This window comes from Homalodisca vitripennis, chromosome 6 (genome assembly GCF_021130785.1).
Source record: "Homalodisca vitripennis isolate AUS2020 chromosome 6, UT_GWSS_2.1, whole genome shotgun sequence".
Taxonomy (NCBI): Eukaryota; Metazoa; Arthropoda; class Insecta; order Hemiptera; family Cicadellidae; genus Homalodisca; species Homalodisca vitripennis.
Genome location: NC_060212.1, coordinates 14202658 through 14218260, shown reverse-complemented (window position 1 = coordinate 14218260; position 15603 = coordinate 14202658). Strand labels below are relative to the sequence as shown.

At 37.3% G+C, this 15603-nt stretch overlaps 2 protein-coding genes across 3 annotated transcripts in view; one reads left to right on the top strand and one right to left on the bottom strand.

Moving 5' to 3' along the window:
• The window catches only part of LOC124365303 (piggyBac transposable element-derived protein 4-like), a 7890-nt gene extending 1868 nt beyond the window's left edge, over nt 1-6022 (top strand). The window contains exons 3-4 of the mRNA XM_046821272.1: nt 5342-5512; nt 5902-6022. Coding sequence (XP_046677228.1) covers nt 5342-5512; nt 5902-6022 — 292 coding nt within the window. The remainder of the gene's footprint in view (nt 1-5341; nt 5513-5901) is intronic.
• Nucleotides 1-15603, bottom strand: part of LOC124364123 (polycomb protein Asx-like) — a 27299-nt gene extending 11696 nt beyond the window's left edge. Inside the window, exons 1-8 of one of the 2 annotated variants that reach the window (XM_046819331.1) lie at nt 15464-15603; nt 13566-13832; nt 10950-11292; nt 8476-8626; nt 7433-7715; nt 5228-6612; nt 2261-2446; nt 1202-1349 (exon numbers count right to left, since the gene is read on the bottom strand). In XM_046819331.1, coding sequence (XP_046675287.1) covers nt 1202-1349; nt 2261-2446; nt 5228-6612; nt 7433-7715; nt 8476-8626; nt 10950-11292; nt 13566-13832; nt 15464-15557 — 2857 coding nt within the window. In that variant the 5' untranslated portion in view covers nt 15558-15603. The remainder of the gene's footprint in view (nt 1-1201; nt 1350-2260; nt 2447-5227; nt 6613-7432; nt 7716-8475; nt 8627-10949; nt 11293-13565; nt 13833-15463) is intronic. The other variant, XM_046819332.1, reaches the window with a different exon arrangement.

Here is a 15603-nt window from a genome sequence, read left to right as displayed (position 1 = left end):
TTTTGGGTAAGTAAAAAAAAAAAAAAAAAAAATCCCGCATTTTCTGCCATTAGTAATTTTGTCATCCGCAGTGAATGTGTTAACTAGTAAATAGACAAACCTCATCCATTACAATTATTCTCTCATTCTTATTCACCTTAAAATACGAACAAAAATATGTCACCATCTCAAATTTACACTTAGAAAAAAAGAAAATGCCGGTAGCCGACAGTTATCACAGATATAAAGAGCTTTCCCTTTAAGGGCTACAAATAACTGATATTCATCCTCAGTTATATCAATGCAACTAATATGGAACCAAAACTTGCAATTCCCGGCACATAAAAGTGCTTTACTATTTTTAGAAACGTTTTTATTACACAAACTGCACTTTGACAATTTGCTTCTCAGCGCTATTTTTCCTGTAATCTTAATGTAACTGTGGTGGGAAGGGTTTATTCAATGTGAATGTTGAGTTTAGCTCCAGTTCACCTTTCTCTTAATTGCAGCATCTAAAATTTGATGCTGTCACAGAATTGACTCCTGAAATCTAGAGTCATGTCTGTCTGAAGGAATAAAAAAAAATTGGTGACGGAGAAGCTCAATATGCTATTTGCATAGGTTCGACATCAGAGACACCTAGACTACAAAAAGTAGTGCAATCTAGGTGAAGAGGTATTCTTATTGTCTCAACAGGTGCATAATTGAGTGCACTACGACGTTAACTGACATTATCCAAAAGCGCGGTGGAGCACCCGAGTTTTCTACACATACTGCTCCACCATGCTTTGGGATCGTGTTTATCACACAATAGTGCACTCAATAATGCACCTGAGACAATTAGAATACCTCTTCAAGTAGAACACACTAAAGATTGTAGTCTAGGTGTCTCTAACGTCGAATGATGCAAAAAGTTTATTGAGCTTCTTCGTCACTGACTTTTTTTGGATCCCTTCAGACAAACATGACTCCAGATTTCAGGAGTCAAGTGTGCAACAGCACCAGATTTCAGATGCTGTGCGTAAGAGGAAGGAGAGCTAAACTCAACATTCACATCTCAAATTTTTTTCTGAGCACTTTTTCAGGTTTTCTCACAAATGTTGCTTGCAGAATGGAAGAAACAATTTAGTTATCTTGGGTTCCCTCACCAAAATACAGAAACAAATGGACTACTCAAGCTGTATGTGACACACCAATGACTGTACACAAAATATGTACTTACCCTCCAGTTCCAACTTGACGTGACCTTGATACTGCGGTGAGGTGACAGGCTTCGCGGGCTGTTCGCCCTGCTGTGTGTGCTGACCTGTCACCTCCTCCAGCCTCACCTCCAACTCCTCCTGCATGGGTATCACGTTCACCTCCCCTTCCTGCAGTAACAGGGATCTGCATTAATATTTGTTTTCTGTATGTAGAGAAATGAAACTACAAAATTCAGGTCAAATTGAATTTAGATCAAATTTCTGCATAGTGCTGTGTTCCTTACCGCTGAATTTTTTAAGGATTTTTTTCATACAACAAAGATGATGTTATCATTCATGACTCTTTCTACATGAAATGATTATTTTTTTAGTTTTATATGTTTTAATTTGTGATATTCACATTTTAATCAAAAATATAAAAGTGACTGTAAAATTTACTAAATGCATATTGTTTTGTTAAACAGCAAAATTACAAAAATAATTTTAGCACCATTGTCCTTTAACTCCAACTCTCAGTTATATCAGACTTCATGACAATAAAAATCAGGTACTGGATGAAAAATGCTTGGCATCACAGTTTCCTGTGGCCACAGTTTACGTTTTAGGAATAATATTAGCTATTACTCTGGAATTACAAGGTGTAAAATGATTAATTACATTAAAATAAAAGAATGATGTAGCAAATCATAAAATTTAGATGACACAATTCTAATTTTACGATTTGGTTTTAAAATATCAAAAGCTCTTCAATAGTTTCCTTCTCAAAATTGGAGCAACTCTACCGGAATGTTAGTTAACATTATGAAACATGTACTTAGATTGATAGAGTGCAAAATTCTGTAAAACTGTTCTTTTTTATTCCATTGCTCTCCATATCCCAATAACAAATCCTCACACAGGCCAGTGGCCCGAAAGGATGTGCAGGAGAATAAGGTTTAAAAGGTAATCAAGCTCACTTAAAAAAATTATATCACAAGACTTTTGCTAATTAATTATTTATGTCGCAAATTATTTTGGAAATAATTACTTCTGAAAGCAAAAAGCACTTAAGAGGAAGATTTCAAACTTATAGTACAAACCTCTTGTAAGGCAACTTGTGCTAGTAGTTTTTCTGTGCTAGAGTCGACTGCACCCCAAGCCGCAGCGAACAGCGCAGCCGCCTCCACCTCTTCCTCCTTAAGAGCCTCCTGATACAGCATACTGTTGTACATGTTGTAGTCCTGGTCAGCCATCTCTCTCACACCCTCCACGCAGGCTACTGTCGTCTTCAATCACACAATTTATAGCTTTTATTATAATGTTACATCAACATAACTTATGGGTTGTGGGAAATTTAGAGAAATCTGGGGGGTCTTCTGACTGCTGAAAGGGATTTTCCAACAATTATCTGGTACACGAATGTTTACAAGTCATTATTCAATACCAGAAATATTCACAGAAAAGCACACACAGAGGCTACTTCCAGTTCGCTACATTATCTCAAGTTGGACTGATGTAAAGGTAGAATTGGCGGTGGAAGTGTTCTACCAAGGCCTAGGACAACTAACAAAGAAAATAGCTTTTTCAAAGAGAAACAGAACAAACCGAAAGTAAACTCTGTGATGCACCCTGTCTGACTTTTGACATCTTCTAAAAAAGTTCCCTAATTTTATTAATCCCTTATTTTTCCTGACTTTCCAGGTTAATGTGAATCCTTAGTAGGGTCATTCCATTTCAAATCAACCAATGGAAAATTAATTTTGTATCTTGACCTCTCTCTTTTGGTTGATTTTTTATGTATGGAAGTTGTTCCTACCAAGACTAGTTAAAATGCAAACTTTTACATTTTCCTACCTTTTGTTTTTTGAGTGACAGGTTTCTAATCAAATTTTTATCCAAAACTTTAAAAAAATATTAAGAATTTGACTAAAAATTTTTCCATATGTATATTTAGAAGTGTCGACCAAATTAGAAGTAACATATTGACTAACAAAGGGAGATAATTTCACACCTAACTGATTGCAGAACAAAGTAGTTTACTTGTAACATACAATGGCTGCTCACACAAAACCACTGTGTTCAAAAGTAACAAAATATTTTTTTAATAAGATCCCATTCTGAAATTTTGCATATGTGTAGTCAGTTACAAGATAAATGACATGTAATTTTTTCAAAAAAATTCAAAGGGACGTATTTTGGGTTTTTTAAAAACAGTTTTATGGAGGATTAAAAGAAATTTAAAATGTAGTCATTTAATATATGAAATTAAAGAGCATTTCAAATGAAACAGAATGCCACAAGTTTGAGCTCTTTAGCTTTAATAGATTCTTAGCAACGTTGTTTAAAAAATACTGTGACATAACCAAAAACTACCTTTTTGCGGGGTTTTTAACCCTATAAGTGGCGGTCATTTGTGGTCTCAGTGGCAGGCCGTTTTTGGGCAAATTGCCGTGGTCGTTAAACTTATTTTTAGAAAATATTATCTAAGTGATAACCTAGCAACATTATATATTTTTGTTTTCCTTACGAACTATAGAATAAGAATAAATATAATATTTGGTGCCTTACCATTATTTTCAGATTAATATCATTGTAGATGTGTAAAAAAATTTTTTTAGAAAAAATAATTTTTAAGTTCTACGGTCCGTCACTTTGAAACTACTGGAGCTACAAAATAATGTCAAATTCACAGAATATACACAATTTTATTCTAAACAAATTACTTCTTATACATTTTTTTCTATTTACAAGAACAAAAAAGTTAGATGGGAAAAACTAAATCTATGTATAAACTGGTTTTTTTACTCCCGAGTCACTAGAAGGGGCTTGTCTTTTCCTCCCAGTAGTGTAGGGCCTATACTAGTATAATAGTGGCTTAGTTTGTCATAGCACAGTATATTTCGTAAATATAAAACAAGAATTGTCTTATCGCAAACCCCTCCCCATCCTCAGACAGAGGTCAAAGTCAAGCGATCTAGTAGATAACGTGACTACAGATTCTCGCTGCCCGTTCAGCTGGTGCGCCGCATTCTTGTACTTTTCGTGCCGAAGTGTCTGTCGAGTGCGTCACTTTGTTGTACTTCCGTGTTTTACTGTGTGTGTAATAGATTAGTGATAGGTGACACAATGAGAATTTGGGATTTACCCAGGAGCGAAGAGGGGACCATTCGTTTTTTACAAGATCATGACTAGTTGCCTACATCTAAAATATGCGTTGCGGTCGGCAGTTGCTGCTGAAGGCGAAAATCCACTAGACTCACTCATCCATGATATTGCTGCTTTCTGGGCGTCACAGGAAACCCATTAACAATTAATAATCATCGTAAGTTTGTAATTGAAGAGTTGCTTTTTCGTTCTATGTTTTTTTTTTCTATAAATTTATTTGTTTGTGTTCCTCATACTGGTGTAGTCGGTATAATCCCAAAGTACCCCAACATTTTCCATGACGAACGAATAACCTAAACATTTACCGGTAACACAAACGCGATAAACAATAATATACTGACAATAACAGTATGCAAAGTCGCCAAACAAAACAGTGACGAGACGAGTAGACAGATGTTCTCTCGTCTGCCGCCAGGTCAAACGAAAACCGTCGGAATCATTTACGCCAGCAAACATTAGTAACATGAATACACACTATACTATATGATATGTATAGGAAATTTAATGGAGAATACGATAGTTCAAACTAGGCCTAAAAATAATGGACGGTTGCGGAGCAACGGCCTTAAATGTGAAGCGATGGCTGTGACGGCGCTTGCCACTTCGCGGCGGCGTGAATCATACGTCTCAGACGGCGCTTGCCACTTAGAGGGTTAAAAGCCTGTCACTCAAAAACCAAAAGTCAGAAAAATGTAAAATTTTGGATTTTAACTAGTTTTGGTATGTAAAACTTCCATACAACAATTATGAAAACCTGGGAGGTTAAGATCCAGACCATTGATTGATTTGACATGGAATGACCCAGTAATAAACAAGCAATAGAAAAAATTCCATCATTTTGATCAACAATAGTCTACGTACAATAATCTAAACCCTCTTAAATATTCTGGAGAAAAACTTACCTCAGAGTCAGGGAGAACCAAGTCTGAACTGTTGTCCTGGGGACAACTCGAGTCCTCGTCAGCTCTTGTATCCTGACTATCCTGACTCTGGATGTTGCTGGCTGTGTCCTGCAGGTCTATCTCTTCCTCCAGCTTCACGGAAAACCTCATCGCATCCTCCTTCAGATCGCTCTGGGAGCCTATAGAGTCCTGGCTAGTGTTCATCTGCACGTCCATGGAGGCTTGCAACGACGCCTCTTCGCTGACAAACTCCAGAGGATTGTTTATGTCCGTCATGTCCACATCGTACCTTCCTTCACTTAAATTTTCTTCATTGATTGCTTCTGGAAATTTTCCTTCTTCAATCACTTCTTCCTCGGGGACCGAACCAAACTCACTGACCATGTCCATTTTTGCCTTTTCTTCTTCACTTCTGACATTGCGCTCTAATTCTGTCTCTTGGGTGAGATTCATTTCTGTGTCCACAGGAAGTAATGTGATATTGCTTTCTTGGTTGTCTAAACTTTCGATTTCTCTTAAAGCAGTAAACTCCTCTTTCAATTCCTCTTGGACCTCCATCGCTTCACATTCTTCGGTAGCAGCATATATTGATTTATCACAGATTTCACCAGCCATCTCTTCTTGGCTGTTCTCGTCATTATTGCCTTCCAGAGATTCGTTTTCTATTGTCTCAGACTGCGAGTGTTCACTCTCGTTCACAACCGATCGCTCTTCGTGTTGCTCAAGTTGATGGACAACTTCACTTTCTTCCACTCCAGGCTCGGCTATTGCACTGTCATCAATCCTGTCTTCTGAAATTTCTTTCTCGATCACAACCTCTCCCTCCTCTTCGTCGTCGTCATCCTCCTCCACCTCCTCATTGGTCTGCGACAAAGGAGCACTTGCTTCCTGTAATTCTTCCCTCACGTCTGTTACATCTTTCACGATCATCTCTTCGATGGTGACCATATCTTCTTTCGTAATGATCTCTTCTACCTCTGCCACAGCCACCGCAGCTGTCTCTTCTTCACTAGCACTAATATCACAAACGAGCCTTAACTTATCCCCCTCACTCAGTTCTGTTTCCTCCCGTTCTACTTGAGTATTCACGTCCACGTACTCTTGCACAGGATCAACACTGATTACCTCAACGTTTTCCCACTCCGAGATGCTCGGTTCTGAACACTTTGTAACAGTTTCCTCCACCGATTCACTTTTCAGATCTACATTTGTCTGGTCTCCCGTCCAATTGTCTTTCTTCTTTTCCTCCACCACCTTCACTTCTTCTACAGTTCTTGATTCCTCCACATGCACTTTGCTCTCCGTTACAGGGTTGGATGGAGGAGAAACCGATGTTACTGTACAAGGAGGTGGCTGAGCTGTCGCTGAAGATTTGACATTGTTATCTGAAGCAAAGGAACCAAAAATTCATTTTCATTATACAAATAAAATTGTTAAGTTTAAAAAATTATTCATAAACAAATACAACTAGCATTCCTTTTAAGATCTGATTAGTAGCTTTTAAACACCACACTATTTCCCCTGAAAAATTAAATGGAATATTACCTATGTAAAAATTAACATTTAATTTTAATTAATCTGTAATAAGGGCTGGAGCTATGAATAATTAAAAATGTGTTACTTTCATTAAATAGGAAAACCAATTCAACATATGGATTACGTAATAAGACTAAGGATTGATATAAATTATAATACAAAGGCTATCCAGAAAGTAGATTACAATTTGATATAAACAAAAAATCCAAGTACAAGAAAAAAATCTGATCAACTTTAGACAGTAATTGTCTTTAGTACTGACATTGTCAGTAACAATGCTTGGTTGTCTACTTCGTTCGTCATCATAAACATTGGTTCGGCCATTTTCAAACCTAATGCTCAACTGACGCAATCTACCTTCAGTAATCACACTGTTCCCATAAACTTCACAGAGTTGGCCACAAATCTCAATTGGTTTATGCACAACTCACGAGATTTTCGATTACGTAACACATTTTAAAGGACCAACAGTAACCTCTCACTAGCATGGCAGGATAGCCACTGAACGGAGAAATGCCCTGATATCAAAATGGCCGTGATAGTCCTGCCCCTAGCGGTACAGAGCAAACGTAATCTACTTTCTAGATAGCCCTCTATTATATACTTGATGGATATCCACAGTTTACAGTAACTTGTAACAAAATATATTTATGACATCCGATGATTTACCTGTCTTGTTGGACGACTTGACTCTCTTGTTTGGTTCTAACATAGAGTTCTCTTCAGCCTCCCGTTTCTCCCTGTAATTGGCAACTGCCCTAGTGATAGCCCCCACCGTACGGAGCCGTGGGGGCGGTGGTGGTGCAGGCGGTGTTTTGACTTTCACTGCTGCCTTGGGCTTGGTGGGGGCCGGGGTAGGGGGAGGAGCAGGCACTACGGCGGGGGCGGCGGGCCAGTCCACCCTGCCACTCACTCCTGCAGATTCGCCCCAAATTGGTTCAAAGTGCTTCAACTGTAAGGCAATATTTCAATTAGACAGAATTCTTTACTAAACATACACTACTGAGTAAAGTTTTACAATCTGTAATTATATATTAACATTTTATAACGCCTGTTACAACATACGGTTTTCTTATTATTTCTTGATATATTGGTAGTCTGATTTATGTTTTGTGGGTGTCTAGAAAGAGGCATAGAGTAACAAATTTATATTTAATTCAAGACATAATTCAAGAAGTGGTTCACATGAGTGAGAATTGAGCACGCCTAATCACGGCAACTCACAGCGATCAGTTAAGAGCAGTTTCACACAGGCCACAAAACAAAGACAAAATGCAGATAAAATCTGTTGGCTATTCCAACGAAATCACAGGATCCGTTTATACACCCAACGCAAGTTTCGGCGTTGTACTGCGATACTAAGTTGCCCTTCCCCGCCTCATACAGCAGTAGTCTCTTAATGAAACAACATCAATGAAGAATAATTTCAATTTTTATATAACAGATATAATGGCAAGACAGTTTAGAGTTTATCCTATCCTAAGTTCCAGGTTTCTATCGTCAGGTTTATCTAAAACTAATGCACTCAGAGCTTAGGGAAAACATTAGAATTTTTAGAAATTATTACCAAATGTCCAAAAAATCTTTCAACGAACAAGTGTGGAATATTAACTTGTTTCTTGATTCCAAAAACACAGTACTACATTCTCGTACTTCTATTATAAGCTGTTCAACAAAATTTAGTAGCAACATTTTTATGACCATAAAATTACCTTCCATGGATCCAATTTGCTCTTTTCTCTCTCTGCCTCCGCTTTCAGTTTCTGTTGGTTTTCAGGTGTAAACTCACCCTCCGCCAGCCTCTCCCTCCATTCCAGACAGGCTCGTGCAAAGAACTCATTGTTCAGCCCTGATGCACTTAACCTGCGCAATACAAACTTAATTCTTCTTTCCAGTTGTAACCTAACTTCACTGTTTTTCAGGATTCAGTAAGGATGACTCCCAATAAGGATTCATAATTTTTACCGTAAATTCACAATAGTAACTCAATAGTCCTGTGTATTTTGTGGGTTACTACTATGTAATTTATATTTTTCTGCTTTGAGAAACTTCTTAATGACGTAAATATCAAAATATAAACTGATGTTTGATAAAACAATGTTCATGTATCACTTTAAAGCTTATTGTTAGTGATGGATTATTTGAAAGGATAACAATAGTTTGTTACACAAGCATTGTCATGAGGTAAACGATATAATTGTACTTGTCGCATAGTTAGAAAAATCATAACATTGAGTGTACTGGTTAGGAATGATATTGATTACAGATATGTCGCTAGCAGAGATTGGATAACAAAGCACAATGAAACAATCTTTATCTCTCCTTATGCTAAAGTACTCCTTATGCTAGCTAGTACTTGGGATGCTGATAGGACATGGTCCTCTTTGGAAACATCTGACGTAGGTGGGTTTAAGCCAGTCTAATGAATGCAGTATATGTATGGAAGAAAGAAGAATCAGTGAAGCACATACGACTGAACCCTCCTTCTGTTTGTACAACCAGGAAGAAATTTCCTTGAGACTTATAGGATACAAACACAAGCCCACAAATCTAAATGGCTTTTGCAAAAGCCTCGTATTTGAGGAATAAATACGAGTACGGGAGGCACAAAGGTCTTATATGAAAAAATTTCATTATCTTACTCTTCCCTAAAGAAATGTATAACTTAAATAAATATACAATATTGAAATATGGCTTTTGTGCATGTAACCCAAAAAGCACAAAATTACTTATTAAAAGTAAAGAAAAATGTTCACTAAGGCTGAATCCTAGACAATCACTATTGATTGTCCTCTTAGAGACAGCTTTTTCATAATTAAAATACCAACATAGAACCTAATACATAATATGTTTTTCACATGTTGAACAAAACTCATAATAACCATCTAATAATGTAAATGAATGTATATAATGCTTTTCAATTAAAATTTCACCATCTTTCCTTCCAATTTTGCCTTTTAAAATATTAATTTTATACTACTTAGATGATCATTATTGCAAACATTTGAATGTATGTTGGATTATGTTTAGGCTGTAACAATAAACACAATTTGGTGTATGCACAACATGATTACTATTTTGGCAATGGATCTAATGTTAGCTTCTTAAGACTCTTAATTGACTTTCCCTGGTGAAAAGGAAGTAATGAATACATATAATCGCAACAACATGGACAAAACCACGTGTTAAAAAAATATTTGGAGAAGTTACAAAGTAAAGTAGCAGTAAACACTTAACTGTTGTATCACAGGACCTGACAGAACGTAGTGAAAGAGTTGCTGCACAGACAGACAGACAAATGGACTGTTCTTTGTCTGTTTAACCTCAAAACCAATAAAGTTCTTCCTTGGCCCCAGAGGAGCCTAGGTGCCATAGATATCTCTAAGGCCATTCTATATAGAGTTAATGCACAGATTAACAGACAGATGGACACAAATGATTTAAGAAGAACCTGTTGGGTCTAATAAAGATGATCTTAACACTACCACTGCCCGACGTCATTTGACGTTGGGCATGGAATTCTTAAAACTGCCAACGTCTTTTGACGGCACCGACTTTTACAGTAATAAAAATGCATTTAAACGTATTTAGACTTCAGCATTTATAGTCATTCGCTATTTCCATGTTTTTATTTCTTACTCTATAGATTACGATGTATGAAATGTTGTTGGTAATCACCTGGAATATCGGAAAAAAGTGATATGTTACAAACTTGTTGTCGCATCGCGGCGCGGCGGCCGTTTGTTGTTGCTCTGCTAATTTTTCGTCTGCATTGTTATTGATTTGCTTGCTATTACTTTAGTTTATAACGATTGTTTTGTGAGTTAAAATAATAAGCCGTGACAGTGTTGAAGCAAGTGCTAGAAGAGTTACTCAGATTTTCAGAAGAGTTACTCAGTGAAAGTAATGATTTATTTCAAGTTGACACGGATAATGATCCTGATTTTACTACCGATGGACTTGTTGGTATTGTTTTTTACTCAAAAAAGCAAATATCAGCATAACAGTAATAAAAACTTGTATCCTTGTTTTTATAAATAAATGGATTATTACAGAATTTTACAGTTTTTTTTTTTTATTTCCAGGTTCATTAAAGCATCAAAAATCATTAAAACAGGTGGCAGTGTAAGAAAGTTGTCAAAATGAGGAGGCGGTAGTGAAGTGTATTAATTTTAGTGAAACTAACCTGAAGGAGTCTCCAGCCGGCGTGGTGCGGTCAACATGAGGCAGCAGCTGCACCAACTTATACTGGTACAGCGGCGGCAACGTGTTGAACGTATGTTTGTTGAGTAACGACCGCAGGTTGGTATTGACAAGAATGGAGTCTGGTGTCTCCAAGTCAATGCAGCCTTCCTTGGTCTGTTCCAGCTGAGCAGCGGCCGACAGCTTCTTGTTGGAGCGCTTCCGCTGCTTGATGCTGAACCCGGGGATGGATGACAGAACCTCGAGCATGGTCGGAGGTCGGTAGCACATCCGCTGCGACGCCTCCTCCACTGGAACAATTAATCCAGAGTTGTGAGAGGATTCGTCTACGAAAAAATAAAGAAAAAGATATGTAGTTGTACTCTAAGTAGTAACAGATGTACCCAAATTATATTTTAGAGTTTTAACACAGGAACTTGACTTTAACACATTAGGTCTCAGTGATGACACAATAGCAACATAAAGTTATTTCAACACCAGTACCGACAATTGTTTATTTAGACCATAGAACACAAAACTGACTAGTATATTATATTATATATATATATATATATATATATATATATATATATATATATATATATATATATATATATATATATATATATATATATTATATTATTCCTACAAGTATTCATTTTTGTATTGTTTCTCTATTCCTGGGTAACAGATCTTATATATTACAAATGTGTTTCACTTTTCAATAAGTGTTAAGCCAATATATGCTCTCCACTGGTGCCTGAAATGTGTACGGAACTTATACGTGCGTCCTGCAGCATTCCTCTATTTGTTGTTCTTGTTTTATTCATTTTGTTTCTAGTTGCAATTATCTTGTTCCTTGTTGTATTTATTGAACTTATACGAGGGCTGTTCAGAAAGTAACCTCCGGTTGGTCACAGTGCGGGTAGTGGAGGGGAGTAGCGCGCCATCTGTGCATTCACGCACTAAGCAGGTCAGTCGGCATCAAGCTGTAGTCGAGTGAACATCGTACCTGCGCTAGTTTAGTTTTTGTGGCAGTTTGAAATGTGTGCTGCAATAGAAAATACCGCCAAATGTGAAGTGCGTGCTGTTATACGGTTTTTTACAGCCAAAGGATACTCTGCAGCAGCTATTCATCGTGAGCTTTGTGCCGTGTACGGACCACAAGTTATGAGTGAAGGAGTTGTCCGTGAATGGGTACGTTTATTTAAAAGTGGACGAGAAAACGTTCATGATGAAGAGAGGAGTGGTAGACCATCCTTGGTGACTGACGAACTCGTTCAGACAGTTGATGCAAAAGTTCGTGAAAATCGACGTTTCACAATGGCAGAGATGTCTACTGATTTTCCACAGATTTCTAAGACTCTTTTGTACGAGATAGTGACAGCAAGATTGGGTTACCGTAAGTTATGTGCACGATGGGTGCCCAAAATTCTTACCGACCACCACAAAACTCAAAGAATGGCCTCTGCATTAGACTTTCTGTCACGTTATGCGGACGAAGGAGAACCATTGTTAAACAGAATCGTGACCGGTGACGAAACCTGGATTAAGTACGTAAACCCTGAGACAAAAGAACAATCAAAGATGTGGGCACATTCAGATTCGCCTACCAAACCAAAAAAAGCCCGGCAAGATTTTTCTGCCAGAAAAACTGATGGCAACGGTGTTTTGGGATGCCAAAGGGGTGTTGTTGGTTGAATTCATGGAACGTGGGACGACCATTAATCAAGACGTGTACTGTGAAACACTAAAAACATTACGACGGGCTATACAGAACAAACGCCGTGGTATGCTGACTTCCGGTATCGTTTTTTTTGCACGATAACGCCCGTCCTCACTCTGCTTGCAGAACAACAGCCCTTCTTAAGTCCTTCAAGTGGGACGTTTTCAACCATCCACCTTACAGCCCAGATCTGGCGCCAAGCGACTATCACCTCTTCACGCATATGAAGAAATGGCTCGGGTCCCAGCGGTTTGATGACGACGAAGAGCTCAAAGATGCGGTCACAGGCTGGCTCAAGGCACAGGCGGGTGATTTTTATGCAGAAGGAATTTCAAAGCTTGTGAAGAGATACGATAAGTGCCTCAATCGTGATGGAGACTATGTCGAAAAATAGTGCAAAGATGTAGTTGTAAGATGTATATATTAAAATATTTTTACTTAACTTGGTGTATTTTTTTCAATCGACCGGAGTTTACTTTCTGAACAGCCCTCGTATGAAGTAATGGGTTATTTCCCCCCTCATTATGAAGTTGTAGTCACTGAATCACTTGTTATGGCAATCCAATTTTTACCTCTGTTATTCCTTGTATAGTCTACTAATCTAAGTATTTTTCCTTAGAGTAATTATATATTGTGATTGTATTACTATGAGTATTGTTATCTTTTTGTTATTTTATACATTATTCTAATGGGTTATCAAGTACTAACTACGGCTGTAATATTCTAAACGTCTATCTTGTTATTATTTGTATATAACTGGCTGTTTGCCGTTGACTAAATAGATAAAAAAAGTCAAGAGAATTCACAAAGTAAAGTGACAGTGAGCACTACTTTATTGTTCCAACAAAAAAACCAAAAGTATAGTGTAGGCAAAAACGTTTTGAATTGACTCACGTTCACACTGCGGTGGGACCAAGATGCGTGGCAAGGGCGCCGAATTGCCCGCAGCAATTGTGGTGTTCTTCCTACGCCGCTTGGCCTGTTGTCGCAGCGCATGTTTGATTACTTTCTTGGAGTGAGACTGCGAGATCCGGAGCTCCTTCAATGACGAGGTTGGTACGACTGCTGCCCCCTCTTGGCGGGAGATGCTCCACACCCCTTCTCCCACCGGGGGGCTCTCACCCTCCCCCTCTCCGCCCGACTCTACCTGACCATACGAACCTGCAAGCAAGATTAAATCTTACCCTCCGACTAACACGCATTTTAATCTCTACTGGGAAACCATTTTGACCCTCTGGAAAGTAAAGTAAAGATGTGTTATTTATTTAACCCAGGCGAAGTTAGAGCTAAGAAGTCCTCTCTAACACTTAACCTGAGGACCAACGGCTAAAAAGTGACTTCCAAACCACCACCGGTGGCCGGGTAGGCGGGCTGCTTGCAAGGACAGGATCACTCAGCGATCACCCATCCAAGCAGCAGTCACGCTCGACGTTGCTTGATCCGGTTATCTTGCGATAACTGTTGTACCCGCTACACTGTGCCCTTGGCACTGAGAGTCTGCATCCTCTATGCCAGATTTATAGCATTTAACTTTTAAGAATTAGTTAAGTAAATAAAAAATGAAGGCTATATATTATTTTCTCAGAAGAAGAAGCTTTTATAAAAAAAATCGTTTCACTCGTATAATGGAGGATGTTTGTTGTAAACATTCTGTTTTAAAAAACCTACTTCTTTTTTTAGGATCCATGCTGAAAAAACTAAAACGTTTTACATTGCAATCTAAGTTAATTTTTTTATTTAAAAAATATGTATGAATCTTTTGAGTTTTGTAACGAAATAATATTAAACTATAAACAACACTCGATTACACATACACCAGATGAATGAAAGTTGAAATGTCTACTCCAAGCCATTGTCCGAAACATCACTATTACTAAATAACAACACTAGCAGTAAAAGATGGAGCATTTTGGATTAAAACATAACAAGAATTTAATCAACAAATCTAAAATTGATAAAACTTCCTATCATTATTATAAATAATATCTGTCATACCGAGTAAACCACAATTAAAATAGAAAAATTTTAAAAAAAAATACAAAGGCAACATCAAAAAAGCAATTTAAAAAAACTAGAAAACCATAATGTTCTGTTTTTAACGTTTAGGTAAAGCTTCACAATGTCCTTTCATGATAGTTCCTTAGTTGACTATCAGAGTGTAACAGCAATTAAACAACACTACTGTGGATTTGTAGTGGTTCAATCTTCATCTTACAGCTGCCAAGGCGTTGTGTAGTGAATTAACTGTTTGGTACGTGATAACAATTTCTTTTCCAAAATTAGTTAAAATAAGCAAAAATTTAATTAAAAAATACAGTTTTTAATAAAAAATCTAATCATTACCACTCAATTTTACGAGAATTGTATTCATATATCGCCTGGAAATTAAACAGAAATCGTCCAAATAACCATTTTCATTCTGATTATTAAGTTAACTGCAAATTAAATTCACAGCTTGTGGCACAACAAAAAATATCTGGTTCCTACATGGTTAAAACAAGATTTATACTTAGTAACCTCTAATACAACCCAGAAAATAGTAGAAGCCGTTTTAATAATTAAAAAAAATCCTCAAACAAGAGGTTTTTTTACAATAACAAATAAGATTTACAATTATTTTATATTGTTTCTTTTATTGCTGAATAAATAGGGGCAGTACTCTTTGTTTGGTTAGTTATTAAATAATAACTTAAATGTAAAATTGTTTTAAGAATAACATCATAACATCATTTATTCTACAAAATATTTAATAAAGAGGTTCTGAATTTGAATGTATGCTGCTCCAATATTACCTTTGACTTTATGCAGTTTTACAGGTGACAAAGCTTGTGATGTTTTGGACACTTTGTTGTTGCAGGTCTGAGACTTTGGGTCATCCATTACCATGGCTTAATTCACATGGCTTCGTCACTGCGGTTCGCAATGACCAACT